Source organism: Eubalaena glacialis, chromosome 14, assembly GCF_028564815.1.
Source record: "Eubalaena glacialis isolate mEubGla1 chromosome 14, mEubGla1.1.hap2.+ XY, whole genome shotgun sequence".
Taxonomy (NCBI): domain Eukaryota; kingdom Metazoa; phylum Chordata; class Mammalia; order Artiodactyla; family Balaenidae; genus Eubalaena; species Eubalaena glacialis.
In genome coordinates, this window is record NC_083729.1 from 62,730,152 (window position 1) to 62,743,851 (window position 13,700).

The following is a 13,700-nucleotide window of genomic DNA, read 5'->3' on the forward strand; positions in this document are numbered from 1 at the left end:
ACGTTGATCTCTCCTGCCTATAGAGCTGAAGACTGACATTACGTGTTGAATGGGAACAATGCTATAGACAGCCATAGGAGCGAGAGTCTCTCGTTTCTACACTCTACATTGACACTATCCCCACCTTTCTTCTCTTACTGTAAACACACACTGATGGTTTCACTTGGGTTCATCTCAACATATAAAAATCTCATGTGCATCAAGACAAGACAACTCAATGAGCCAGTCATTTTACTTCTAGGTATGCTTTTAGGTATAAACTCTCAAGAAACACACATATGTATGCACAAGGAAACAAATAAGAATGTTCCATGAAATACTATTTGGAAAAAAATAAAATAAAATGGAAACAATTCAAATGTTCATCAATAGCAGAATGGAAAATAAAATATGGCATAGCAATTAATGGAATACTACATAACAGATAAAAGGAACAAATTAGATCTCACTATTAGCATGAAGAAATTCTGAAAATACTATTGAATGAAAAAAATGTTGCAGAATCATACACAGCATGATCTACATACATTAACTTAGAAAACACAGAAAGCAACATTACATATAATACACAGATACTCATAAATGGCTTAAAAATATTTAAAAAAAACTGAAAGGATAAATGCCAAATTCATGGCAGGAATGGGTTTGCCTCGGTATCAGGTAGGATGTTATCTATGCTACAATGTTTTGCTTTCTTTTATTTATTTTCATTTAACTATTTTTCCTTTCTTTTTCTATTTCTTACCAATTGTATAAATTTTTAAATAAAAATAAAGATGAAACAAATAAACAAAAATGATAATTTTCAAGTCTGGATAGTGGGGATATAGTATTTGTTATATTTAAATTTATTTTAAAAATTAGGTCTCAAAGGGGCCAATCACTTGACTGTATTTAATTTGAGGTATGGAAAAATGCACCTGTGGGATGTCAGGAATTCTAAACATAAGTAAAAACTTAACACCGTTTAATGTTTCCTCTGAAACTTAAAGGTGGAGAGTTCATGGATATCTGAATGAACATTTGCTACTTCAGACATGGGCCAGCCATTCAGCTATACTAGTTCTAGGCAAGGTCATTGGCAAGAGGAGGCAGAATAGCATAACAATTAAGTAGCTTTGGCATCAGACAGATCTGGGCTCAACTCCCAGTTCGGCCACGAAGTGTGACTTTAGCTACGCCGCTTAACCTTTTTGAGCTTCAGTTTCCTCATCTATAAAATGGAAATAATAATTCTTATCTCACATAGTTTTTGGAAAATTTTCTGAGCTAATGTATGAATACACTGCTTAGTTTTTGCCTAGCACATAGGAAATATTCAAAGAATGGTCAGTGAAAATGAAGGGGATGAGGGACCATTTATTGTTATATATGGGCTTTTTAAAGTTAACCATTCTTTTATTAATTTTACATACATGATGAATATGAGAGGTTTCCATCATAATAGTGGGAGGTATGAAGGGGTGAATAAGTAAGTATAGGATGGGAGGTGATGACCAGAGACAGGAAGTCTTCTAGATGTGCCCCAACCCCCAACACCCACCGATCATCCCTGAGAGTCACTATTCTAGTTTAGCAGAATCCAGGCCTGGGAATTTTAGGCTACTAGAACAACAGAGGTATAGCTGGTAGCTAGCTACTCTGGATCATTGCTCCCTCTGGGAACCTGGATTCCAGAGATCACAGAAATGTGATACTTTCTGTTGGCAGCAGCTGAGTCCCCTGGGTGGACAAAATTCTGGGGCACTGGAAGGTGATGGCGGCTGGTACTCTTTCTAAGCAGCCTAGTGGTCTCAGGGGATCCCACCCTGAATTACAGGGGAGGAATCCCAAATGAAGGCCAACAGATTGTCCTAAGATATCTGCCCGCTCCAAGTCTCGCTTTTGTCCTGAAAAGGGACAATACTCTACACCTCTTTCCTCCAAATATCAATAAAGGTTCAGAATAAAAACCTAAAAAAACTTGAGCTCTTCAAACATATTAAATCACAGAATTTGAAGAAACCTCCAAAGGAGTCCATCTGTCTACCTATCCTTCCTTTTCCACCTTCCCGCCCGCGCTATCCAGAACACATCACAAGCCACTGTCGAAAACATAATAAAACTGCTTTTCTTAGCTGTTTACATTTCTCAACAACATTTTCTGTCAATGAATCCAACTTTGCCCAAAAAGTATCAGTAGCAGGTACCTATTTTCCTCTAGTTATTAATCTTCAAAAGTCTCAGTGATCAGAAAATGAATAAAAGTTACTTTCTTGGTATTAAGCCTCACCTAAATGGCTCCTTCCCTAAACAAATAGGTGGCAGGGCATTTCTAGGCTAATCTTAAGTATTTCTTGCTGAAATTTAAACCTCTGCTCTCTTAATCGTCTTTGTGTGTACAGAATACTTTGGAAGGAAGAAATCAGCAACCCAGCAATGTTTTTTAGTAATTCTCAAGTACAAAATTGCTCGAGCAATACTCTCCAGATTTTCCTCTTCATCCAGAGACAGTGCCTATCATTTTAGCAGCCAGGTGCTTTGACATGTTTCCTATTACGTTTAGAAAATGAGGAAACAGATGGTGGGAGGGATTAAGTGACATGATTGAGGCCAAGAGTAAGGGTTTTAAAACTCTCTTCCTTTCATTCGTTGGGATATGTTCTTTCTGCACACTGGCGTGCATACTCTCAAGAGTCTAAATTAAGTAGGCAAAGATCATGGTGAATGCTGACTGTTTGGGAGTAAGAGTTAAAATCCCAGCCTTCTGAATATCTTGCCTGTCACTGAATCTTTGAGTGGGTCTGCCTACATTAATCAGTATCTCCTGAGGAGGGAACCTTGAGAGTCAAGAGTTGGTTTGTCAAATGAGGTTTTTCACAACAGAGAAGCATAGTCTATCAAAGGAGGGGGTGAAGGAAGGAGGGAGTGAGAGAAGGTGAGAGAGGTAGAGAGACAGATTGAGGGAGGAAGGGAGGGAGGGAGAGAAAAAGGGAGGGAGAGGGGCAGGGGGAGGGAAGGAGAGAATGCCACTTTATCCTTCCATTTTGGGGGGAAAAACCCACTTATGTTGTTGGTGTTATTACAATGTAAAGTGGTCTGTGTACCTATGAGGAAAAGCTTCATTTTCATCTTGATAAATACTTCTGGGTTTGCACATATACTGCAACAGAGTATAGTTCAAGATCAAAACTGCACCTGCAGTTCACAATGACCTATTTTTTGCCCCAGTCCCCCAAAGTTGCTCTGTAGCAAAGCCAAGTCAAAACAATGCTCAACAAAAGACTGCAAGTTCCTGGCAATTTCCCTTCTACTCCACATGCTGCCAAGGTCACCTAGAGGTGAAGCTGAACTCTCCATTTGCCTTTTGTGCTTTTTCCTCTCCATTTCCCCTCCCTCTACTTACGTACATACTGATATGGTTTATAGCCTGTACCTCAATAGCATTATCACCCTGGATTTCTAACAGACCTGGGGTCAGGGGAAGCAGGGAAGGAGACTGGATGTGAGTATGGGTGTGGCAAGGTCCTGCTGCCTTATCAGGGAGGTAAGAATGGGAATCCACCTGGTATGCTTCTGGCTATGAAGTATGGTGAGGTGAGCCAAGGTGCCAGGGGGTCACTAGGAGTTCACTTTGGATAAGTGCCCAATGTTTGCAGGACTTAGCGCATCAACTTTTTCTAATTTGCAAAGATATATTTCCTGTTGGGTTTCTTCTTCCCTGTCATCTAGGCAAAACAATCCAGTATGCAGCTTGTTTGGTGTGTACAGGAAACATCCCCCTCCTGAATTAAATCCAATTACGGTAATTCATTCAGAAAATCCGTGGGATCACTGGCACAAGTTAAACTGCCCAGGATGGAAGTGTTGGGTGTGCAGCCAAGGTATCTGTCAAGGATACCTGGGTGCTTTCCTCAGCACTGCACTGACCTGTACCTGAACCTTCCCAACATCATTTCACAAACTACATGACCTTGGCATGCCTTGTTTTACTCTTCTGTAAAATGGCAGTTCTCACTATTTATTCCTAAGCTGCTTCTCTTACCTGTTTAGAGAGCCCTGGCGGGTAGAACTAAGTCTCAGTGACATAAAAAGAAACACAAGATCAAATTTCAAGTTTGTGCTTTCAGATCTGGGGCTGAGGGTTGGCTGATGGGGAAGCCCTGTGGTTGGCCCTGAATAGGATGTTAGTGGCATTGTTCTTTTATGCTAATTTTGGATAGAATTGGCCATTGCTTGGGTCTTACTGGAGAATAATTACAAAGCAGGTGGGAATATTGACTAATTCCCTCCTGTTAAGGCCTCGGCTGAAAATATTGCAAAACACTAAGGAACAGTGTTCATTTTCTGAAGCTCACATTGCATTAAACATAAGGTAAAAGATGAGACTAAAGACTCTACCCTTCTCGTTACAGTCAAATTGTCCTTACACCTATCTGACCTACTTTGCAATCTAAGTGTGATCAACAACAATGGCAATAATCACTTCCACTCAAACTAGAAGACTTTCTCCAATCAAAGTATTCATGGTCAAGACACATTTCAAGGGACTGGATTCTCTGCTGAAATACAATAGAGCGTGTGTACCCAGGCCCCTTAGCAAGTAGTTCATATATTGACATAAAAGAAGGACATTTATAGATATAAAATACTTTAATTTAAAGCATCTCTCTCATTGGAGATTACTTGGCTTTTTAAAAATTTTCATTTAAAAAAGTTCATTTGTTCGTTCATTCATTCATTCATTCATTTGACAAACATCTACTGAACAGCTGCTATGTGCCAGGAACCGAGGTAAGGATATAAAAACGAGGAAGGCAACAGTTTCTCTCTTAATTAAACAGTGCACAGCTAGTAGAGGAGACATATAGGAAAATAAATACAGTAGAGTAAGATACGCTGTATCAGAGCATTGTGTAAGGTGTTAAGGAGGTGCAGAGAGCAGGCCAGTCTCTGCCTGGGAGAGTCAGGGAAAGTTTCCAAGGGGAGGAAACATCTGAGTCTTAAAAGTTGAGTAAATGTTTGCCAGGGGTATAAGTGCCTAGCTAAAAGGAAGACACTTTGCTATGTCATGTTGGGTGAATGGCAACAAATTTTGTGTGGGTATACCAAGGGAATGGTAGAAGACACAGCTGGAAAGGCAGGTAGGAGCTGGCCTAAAAAGACAGTTATATGCAAGGGCTTTCTCTGGGCTTTCTCTTTCTTCCCTGCAGGTGATGGGCAGATCCAGAAGAATGATCAATCAAATTGTATTTTAGAAAGGTCACTTTGGCAATAATTGGAAGGGAGGGGCTACCACGCAAAAGCAGAGGAGTCATTGAGACAAATATGTAAAATAACTATGATAAAGTTTACAAGTGCTGATATTAGTGTGGATACTTGCGTAAGTTTTGTCATGTATCTGCCACCATTATGAGTGCTATAGAAAATCAATATAAGCGTTCAGAGGTTGGAATGGGATGATAAGGGAAGGCTTCACGGAGAAGGCAGGCAGACAGATACAGTTGAAGCTAGGATAGGGTGAGCATCCCAGATTGCAGAAATAGCACAAATAAAGTGTGATGCTTCTAAGTACAGGATAGAAACATGACGTACCTGTGAACTGGAGAACACCTATCAGACTGCTGGGGAAAACAAGAGGAATACAATTATCTGAGGCCTTATACATTTAGGCAGGTATTTCAAGTTACACTGAAGTCCATCAAAATCTATATGGCACCCCAAAGTGGGACTAGGCAGTCAAGCACTGTGGACAGTGAGGCAGTCAACCTCTGTTCACACTGAGCTGACATGATCATACCTAAAACTATGGTAGAGGGTTTAGTCTATTTCTAAATTTGTGCACTGGATTGAGATTAAACACGCCGGGCAAATACAAAGCATTTTCTTTCAAAAAGATAGATCCCTCTGGTCTGTTAGCCATGTTGAACCTTAATCACCAACCAAGTAAAATGCATTAAGTTGAGATGAGCCTGGATTACTGGTTTGTACCTTGTGAAGTTTCTTCTTCATTTAAGTATTCTATAAGAAATACAAGAGTATATAACATAGGCTCCTACTAAAAAAAAAGTTGGGAAGGCCAAGAGTGTTTTTATATGTGTCCTAACTGAAACTTCTTTTGAAATAGGAAAACCTCCATGTTACCTATACTTTATTGCTTAAACTAGGCAGAGATGTGAACAATTGGATCATTCCATGAATGAGTAATCCCACCCAGTAATAAAACCCCATTTTGGATTATTACTCTTTGTTTAATAAACCAACAAGAGCATTCATTCTAGCCAGTCTGTCAAAAGCACAAAATGAACCAAACACTTTGTTTAGTCTAACAATAGGTACTCTCAGCCAAAACAAGGGGGATCCCCCAATTTTTGCTTTTATAAAATGTGACTTTACCATGCACTGATATTGTATAATGAGAGGGAAGAGATGTGAAGACAGAAGTAACAGAATAATGCAGTTCATTTTTACTCAGTGTGACAAGGGATGAAATGGATTTCTTGCCAGTTTAAAGGCATGACAAGGTATACCTTATAACCAACTCTGTCAATAAATCAATTGTTTACGGTATTCCCTTAACCTAGGACATACTTGACAACTGCAGTACCATTATTCAATTTTGTTGATTATATAAGGCAGTAAGCTGCACACTTCCTTTAAAATAATATTTCATGGACAAGAGAGAGTTAAAGTTTATCTCTGACTCATTCATTCAACACCATAAATGACCTCACCATCCCTCCTTGTCATTAACAATGCTAAGTTACTGCTGTATAATTTTACCTACCTCATTTTGAATAGTTCCATAAAGTTGTCCAGACCATGTGTCAACAGGCCACTTGGACTTCGAGCAACACTTCATAGCTCTCAGCTGGTAATTACAATGTTTTCCTAAACATGTAGATAATATATGATTTCCAAATTGCAATAACCTTCCTAGGCCACTATCAGGCTTAGTAATCTTTCATCACTTCAGGAATCAATTCACCAAGTGGGCAAGTCATTTTCCTCAGCAGTTGTAACCAATTTTACGTTTCACATAGACATGGATGGTCAAAACTCATTTTTATTTTCTGATTAGTGCTGCTCAATTAATCCTCAACTCTCTTACAACAGGCACTAAAAGAGACATAACCTTCTTTCTAAAAGCACAATTGGCCCTGGACATATCCTGATTTCACCTGTTCAGGTCTCTGGGTATTCAATAAAGCAAGTTCAGCCGCTGTGCCAAGAGGCCACACAGAGTTCAAGGTAACACCTCACAGCCATCAGCAGGTTAATTATAATTTCATTTTCAAACACACCGACTGCATGTTTGTTTCAACTCCAAATGACCTTACCTGCTTAATTTTTTTTTTTGGGGGGTGGGGGGTTGTCTACATGGAGTAAATTTCTGTCAGCAAAGCTGAAAGGCCACTTAGAGTTCATGGTAACAATTCATATTTTTAACAGGTTGCCCAAACCTAAATCTTCACCTTCAAACATTCCAGAGGGAGCACTTAGTAGCTATGAAAGTAGAAGGGAGTGGGGGATAAGGAAGGGAGAGGGTAGAAAAGGGAAGCAGAGCTATGGCTCCTGCCTTCTGGAGTTTTGAGACGTTTGCTACCAATGGCCATCTTAGCTGATTCTGGCTCGTTGGGGAAGGCCCTGCACTTTTGGGGTGGAGCCTTACAGGAGTTTCTAGATATTTCCTTAATGATTACATCACTGCCAGAAACAAAACTGGCTCAAAAGCAGCCTTGTATTTTCATTCTTAAGTGATCACAACAGTGGAAGCTTGATTCTGCATTGAAGGCAACTGGGACAGACGCTGATTTCCTTTTGCTTCCTCAGTGAGTAGGAACAGAAAAGGAAGTTTTCAGAGGGATAAATGTTTTCTACAGACAAGCGCTCTTTTTCTTACAAATCAGGTTGAAGGAGCCCAGGTAACATCAATGAGAGGAGTCATTTCAGATGTGATTTTTCTTATCTCTGCTGCCTATATTGTACCACATGTCAGAATGACAAGTTTTGTGGGAATGTTTTATAAGACCAACTGACCCATTTTCCCACTTAAAAACCAAACCAAACCAAACCAAAAACAAGTGGCCCCAAAGCTTTTGCTCAGGAATGCTTTATGCATAACTCATCGGTCATCTGCATGGAAATCTCATTTTCCATTTCACAGAACTTAGCCATTTTTTGTTTGTTTTGTTTTAATTCTTTTATTTTTTCAAACTATCTAAATGACTGAACTGCTTAGTGTTTATTGTTCGTACTCTGAACTGTCTTGGAGAGACAAAAAATAAGTAGAGACCCCACTAGCATATTTCATTCTTGGCCATTTATTCCCCTTGAAACAATTATTAGTTGCATGGTACTTTGCCTCAAATTGTTTAAGAGAAGTCTTCCCTGGCATTTAGATCCCACTTGGCTGGGCTGCATCTGCTTTCTTACAGCTTGATCTATCTTGTCAATCCCTTTTGACAAAATGAAAGGACAATTTCTATAATGTTCACTCATTCCCTCTTCAGAGGATCCTTTCTTGGCAAATAAGTGGGTGGTGAAACAACCCTTTTCACTCTCAAAACTTAACCGCAGATTATCTCAATACTGCTTTTCAAATGAGGGAGGTAATTTCTGGTTGCTGCAGGACCACAAAGAATTTAGACGAGTGCCCCACCAGAGGGCCTGAATGTTTTGTTATTGTTGCATAGCAATATGATTTAAATTTTTTAGTTGCAGAGCCTGTTTACTTCTCCCAAATGAATCTTACGAAGAAGCCCAAAATACGAAACATATATCAAAGCTGCTTAGGCAAATTTAGGATAAACCACCCAGGAACCTATCAGCTCAGCCTGTCTACCTCCCCCCATTTCCCCAACTTCTACCATCACAGCACAGAATCACACCCAAGGGAGCTCAACAGAACCATTAGCTGCCACGCAATACAGCTTAAAAGCTACTAAGACTTGGTGTTGGTAGGAATTAGAAAGTAGGTATTTGTAAGTGGCAAATCATTTCCTCAAACTTAATTAACTCAGAACTATATGAATGATCATGTTAGAACTTATTTTCCCTATAAATGACTATCTCTTGAAGACCAGAGCTTTGGCTTGTTTATATTATACCCCCCACAATACCTAGCTCATCCTAAATGTTTAATAAATGTTGCATTACAATGCCTTGCCTCAGATTGGAAAAAATTATTTTCTGTGCAGAACATGTTTTAAGGGGGCAGAAATGATATCTCCCGCCTCCCTCACTCTGTATTCACCCAGAAATCCTAGTCATCATATCAGACTCTCTTCATCACTGAAACACTCCATCTCACCTTCAAACAAGGTGACAACCGCCACACATCTCAGCTTTCCTTAGTGAGAAATGTAGAATGACAGCTGAAAGTTGAGGCCTTCAATAAAGCTTATTTGGTCTCAACTTTCCCATTTATAAATGGCAATAATCAAACTAATCATCGCCCTTGCCTGGCATTCAAAAGGAGGTAATGAGTGTTAAACTGAAGCAAGGAAGTCATTTGAAGTCTGCCTTTTATTTTAGGAAAATTGTTCCTTCTCAGTCAACAATCAATCAAGTATTTACTGATATCCTTTGCGTTTCTAAAAAGAGCACTGAACTTGAAGTTAGAACACTGGAGCCCGAATTTAAGATTGTTACTTCATAGCAGTAAGATACTGCTTGAGAGCACCTTGAGTATTTGTTTTCTCACCTCTGTAAGTAGAATAATAATTGCTACCTCACAAGATTATTTTCAAGATATAAAACATAATATTTATGACAATATCAAGCACTGTTCCTGGTATATAACTGGTTCAGGATCCTGTGCGGGATCCTAAGTACATCAAGAGTAAAAAGAGAGAGATACGAAAGAAATGTATTGTGACTTTGTAAATCAACTGCCATAAGGTGAACATCCAGGCAATTTGTATTTTAATACCCAAGGGGCTCAGGAGTACAAGTTTAGCTTTAGGGGATTAAAGTTGTGTGATGGGGGTGGGAGGGACCCAGAGCTCTGGGTTTGTTCCAAAGTAAGTCTCAGGATATATCAAATTGAACTGGATTCAGAATATTACTAAGATTAAAGGCAGAAGCAGAGCCACATTTACTTTGTAGGGAAATGATACTAATAGTTGCTCCATGATATGAAAAGGACTTTCATTTCAATCCCCACATCTTTCCCATCCCGACCAGGGATCGAACCCGTGCCCCCTGCAGTGGAAGCACAGAGTCTTAACCACTGGACTGCCAGGGAAATCCCTCCCTTTCCTTCTTTTATACCTGAATCAGGACTGACCTGGAAGTAGAACAGAGTCTAGATATTCTCAGAAGTGAAGAAGTCATAGGCCTATTACCAGTGTTAAGATCTGTTCCTTTAGTTAATTATTCCTCTGCCAAACTTTCTGGAGCCACAAAGTCACATTTTTAGATTCCCCTCAGGGATAATCTGACCAGTCCTTTAGATCAGAGTCAAGACGGCTAGGGTAAGGGACCTGGTGGCTTAGAAAATCTGGACCTTGATACACTCAAAAATTATATAAGGGTTCAAATGCTAAAGAATTGCTTTTTGTATGTGATAAAATATAATTCTGAGCTGGAAGCCATTTTTTATTCCTCTTAAAGTTCTGATGACAAAGGAACTTTAGCTAAGCTAAACTTACCCTTTCCCTCTGGATCAACATTAGTGAACTAGCAAAATAGATAATTTTTCTAAAGGTACTAAGTCATCGAGAAACAGTCAGATGACTGGGGAACAACATCATTATCAACAATAATGATGACAACAACAACAACAAAATTCTGCTTTACTGAACCAAGCAATGCTTCCTAAAAGTACATTTTTCATTTGTCTCATAGCAAGCATGTATCAAGTACTTAATCTGCATAGGGTCCTAGTCATTACAACCTCTGGTCACCATTAATTTCATCTTGTCATTCTAGTTCAATTTTGCTATTTTCTTCTTTCTGTACTTTAAAAAAATGGCATTAGAACACAGCAATTTTTTATGAGATAGATTCAAAGAACATATCCTGACATTCCTTTTTGTACTTTTATTTCCCTATTACATCCCATAATTTTTTGGGGGGAGCCTTCATTGCCTATGACTAGTTCACAAATTAATTCAAATATGTTTCAACCATGGAAGCTCACTATTTTTTCTTTCTATTCACATTTCTTGTGCTCATAACCCTTTTTCTAATAAAGTACCCCAAGATAAAACAGATGTTAGAATTAAGCAAAAAGAAATGACCATTTCCCATACACCATTAAAGTCCATGACGTTTACATGAAAGAATCACTGGAAGTTAAAATTAAATATACCTCAGAGATCATTTAGTCATAGACATGGCTGGGAACCCCTGAGGCTTCAAAGTGTTCAAGGTGGTAATGGCATCACTAAGAATTTCTATTTTAAATCAATAAACAGGTTTTTGAGTATAATGAAGTAACTTGAAGCAGACCAACACTTCTGCCAAAAACAATTAGAAAAGCCAGAAGCTAAATTTTTTAAAAAAGCATCAGCTAACTACTGAGGCATCCAGACGACAAGATTTGGAAGAAAAAGAAGTTCTTTGAGATAAATCAAAAATTCTGTATACCAGGTTCTTGGTGTTGGGAGAAAGGCAGAGAAGCCAGGAGAACTTCCGGCAAACTCACAGTGCTGGAAAGATGAAAACTGAAGTCTGGTGCTACCAAGGGAGAAAGAATTTAAGTAATCAAGATGGCAGAGGGAAGCGAGGGACAGAAAAGTGAACCTACTGGCATGTGCTGATGCTAAGCTGTAGAAGGCAGGGGGCTGAGAAGCCAAACAGATAACGGCTGAGAAGTAGAAAAGAGTTTTCTACAGACTCTTGGTGCTGAGGAAATAAAAATTAGAGTTTAGGTCCCGCCTAGGAGGGGCCTGACTAAAATGTCCTAGGCTCTCAGTTGGGACACAAAGAGCAATACCTATAATGGTAGATATGAACAAAGCGTAGGCTGAACCTCATAAAAACTGCATCCCAGACACAAGTCTGCAAAGTTTGTGAATGGATCATGGTGATGTCCCTCACACTCTAGATACCTGCCAAAAGACAAGATGAATCTCTGGAGTAGAATATCATCATCCAGAACCACTAACATTTTTTCATTCACAATGACTGGGATTCAATAAAAATTTAGATTTGCCAAAAACAGGAGTAAGAGAAAACTAGACAATAGAAACAGTCCTACAGGTGAACAAAATCAGAAATGGGCTTTAAAATAACTGTCACTAACATGTACAATAAAATAGAGGAGAAAATGCAGAATTTCACCATACAATTGAAATATTTAAAAAAGAAGAAATTCTAGCATTGAAAAATAACTAAAATTAAGAATATAGTAGTGGATTGAAGAACAGATTGTACATAGATGAAGAGAAGATTAATAAATTGGAATAGTAGTGAGTACAAAATATCTAGATTGAAGCAAATTCATAGATTGAAGCTAAAAGATAGAACATATGGGACATAGTGATAAGAGCCAAAAAATATGAGTCTCTGGAGTCCTAAAAAGCAGGAGCTAGAGAATAGGGGAAGGAAAATTTGAAGAGATAACAGCTGCAAAATTTCTAAACTTATAAAAGACACCTAGTTACAGATTCAAGAGGAATTTTAAACTCCATAGAGGAAAAACACAAAGGAAACCCCACCACGCACGTTAGAGTAAAATTGTCAAAACCAAAGACAAATCTTCAAAGGAGTAGCTACATGACTTACACTTGACTCCATCAAGAAACATGATGGAAATCAGCAAACAATGGAACTGCACACTGCCGTTTTAAAAGAAAATAACCGGCAACTTAAAATTCATTACCCAGTAAAAATATTCTTGAGTAATGAAGGCAAAAAAACCCCCCAAAAAACAAAAAAAGAACATTTCAAGACAAACGAAAACTGAGATAATTTATTATCAGCAGACCTACACTAAAAGATATATTGAAAAGAATGTGCAAAGAAACAAAAGGTTAAATATGTAGATACATATAAACAAATGTTATCAGTAATAATACTAATGTTCCTTTGGATTTAAAATATTTGTGAAGTTAAAATGATAGCAAAAATAGGGGGGTCTGGGCACAATGGCGGAAGAGTAAGACGCGGAGATCACCTTCCTTCCCACAGATACATTAGAAATACATCTACACGTGGAACTGCTCCTACAGAGCACCCACTGAACGCTGGCAGAAGACGTCAGACCTCCCAAAAGGCAAGAAACTCCCCACGTACTTGGGTAGGGCAAAAGAAAAAAGAAATAACAGAGACAAAAGAATAGGGACAGGACCTGCACCAGTGGGAGGGAGCTGTGAAGGAGGAAAGGTTTCCACACACTAGGAAGCCCCTTCTCAGGCGGAGACTGCGGGAGGCGGATGGGGGAAGCTTCAGAGCCACGGAGGAGAGCGCAGCCACAGTGGTGCGGAGGGCAAAGCGGAGATTCCCGCACAGAGGAGCGGTGCCGACCAGCACTCACCAGCCCGAGAGGCTTGTCTGCTCACCCGCCGGGGCGGGCGGGGACTGGGAGCTGAGGCTCGGGCTTCGGTCGGATCGCAGGGAGAGGACTGGGGTTGGCGGCGTGAACACAGCCTGGAGGGGGCTAGTGCGCCACAGCTAGCCGGGAGGGAGTCCGGGAAAAAGTCTGCAGCTGCCGAAGAGGCAAGAGACTTTTTCTTGCCTCTTTGTTTCGTGGTGCACGAGGAGAGGGGATT

The 13,700-nt window shown here is 39.5% G+C and overlaps 1 protein-coding gene across 3 annotated transcripts in view; it reads right to left on the reverse strand.

Moving 5' to 3' along the window:
• EXOC6B (exocyst complex component 6B) overlaps positions 1 to 13,700 on the reverse strand; it is a 732,384-nt gene that overhangs the window by 105,204 nt on the left and 613,480 nt on the right. The window contains exon 21 of one of the 3 annotated variants that reach the window (XM_061168667.1): positions 6,791 to 6,870. The exons of the other annotated variants lie outside the window; for them this stretch is intronic. Within the exon in view, the coding sequence (XP_061024650.1) occupies positions 6,847 to 6,870 (24 nt within the window). The 3' untranslated portion in view covers positions 6,791 to 6,846. Of the gene's footprint in view, positions 1 to 6,790; positions 6,871 to 13,700 lie in introns of those variants that run through there. 3 annotated transcript variants of the gene reach the window in all.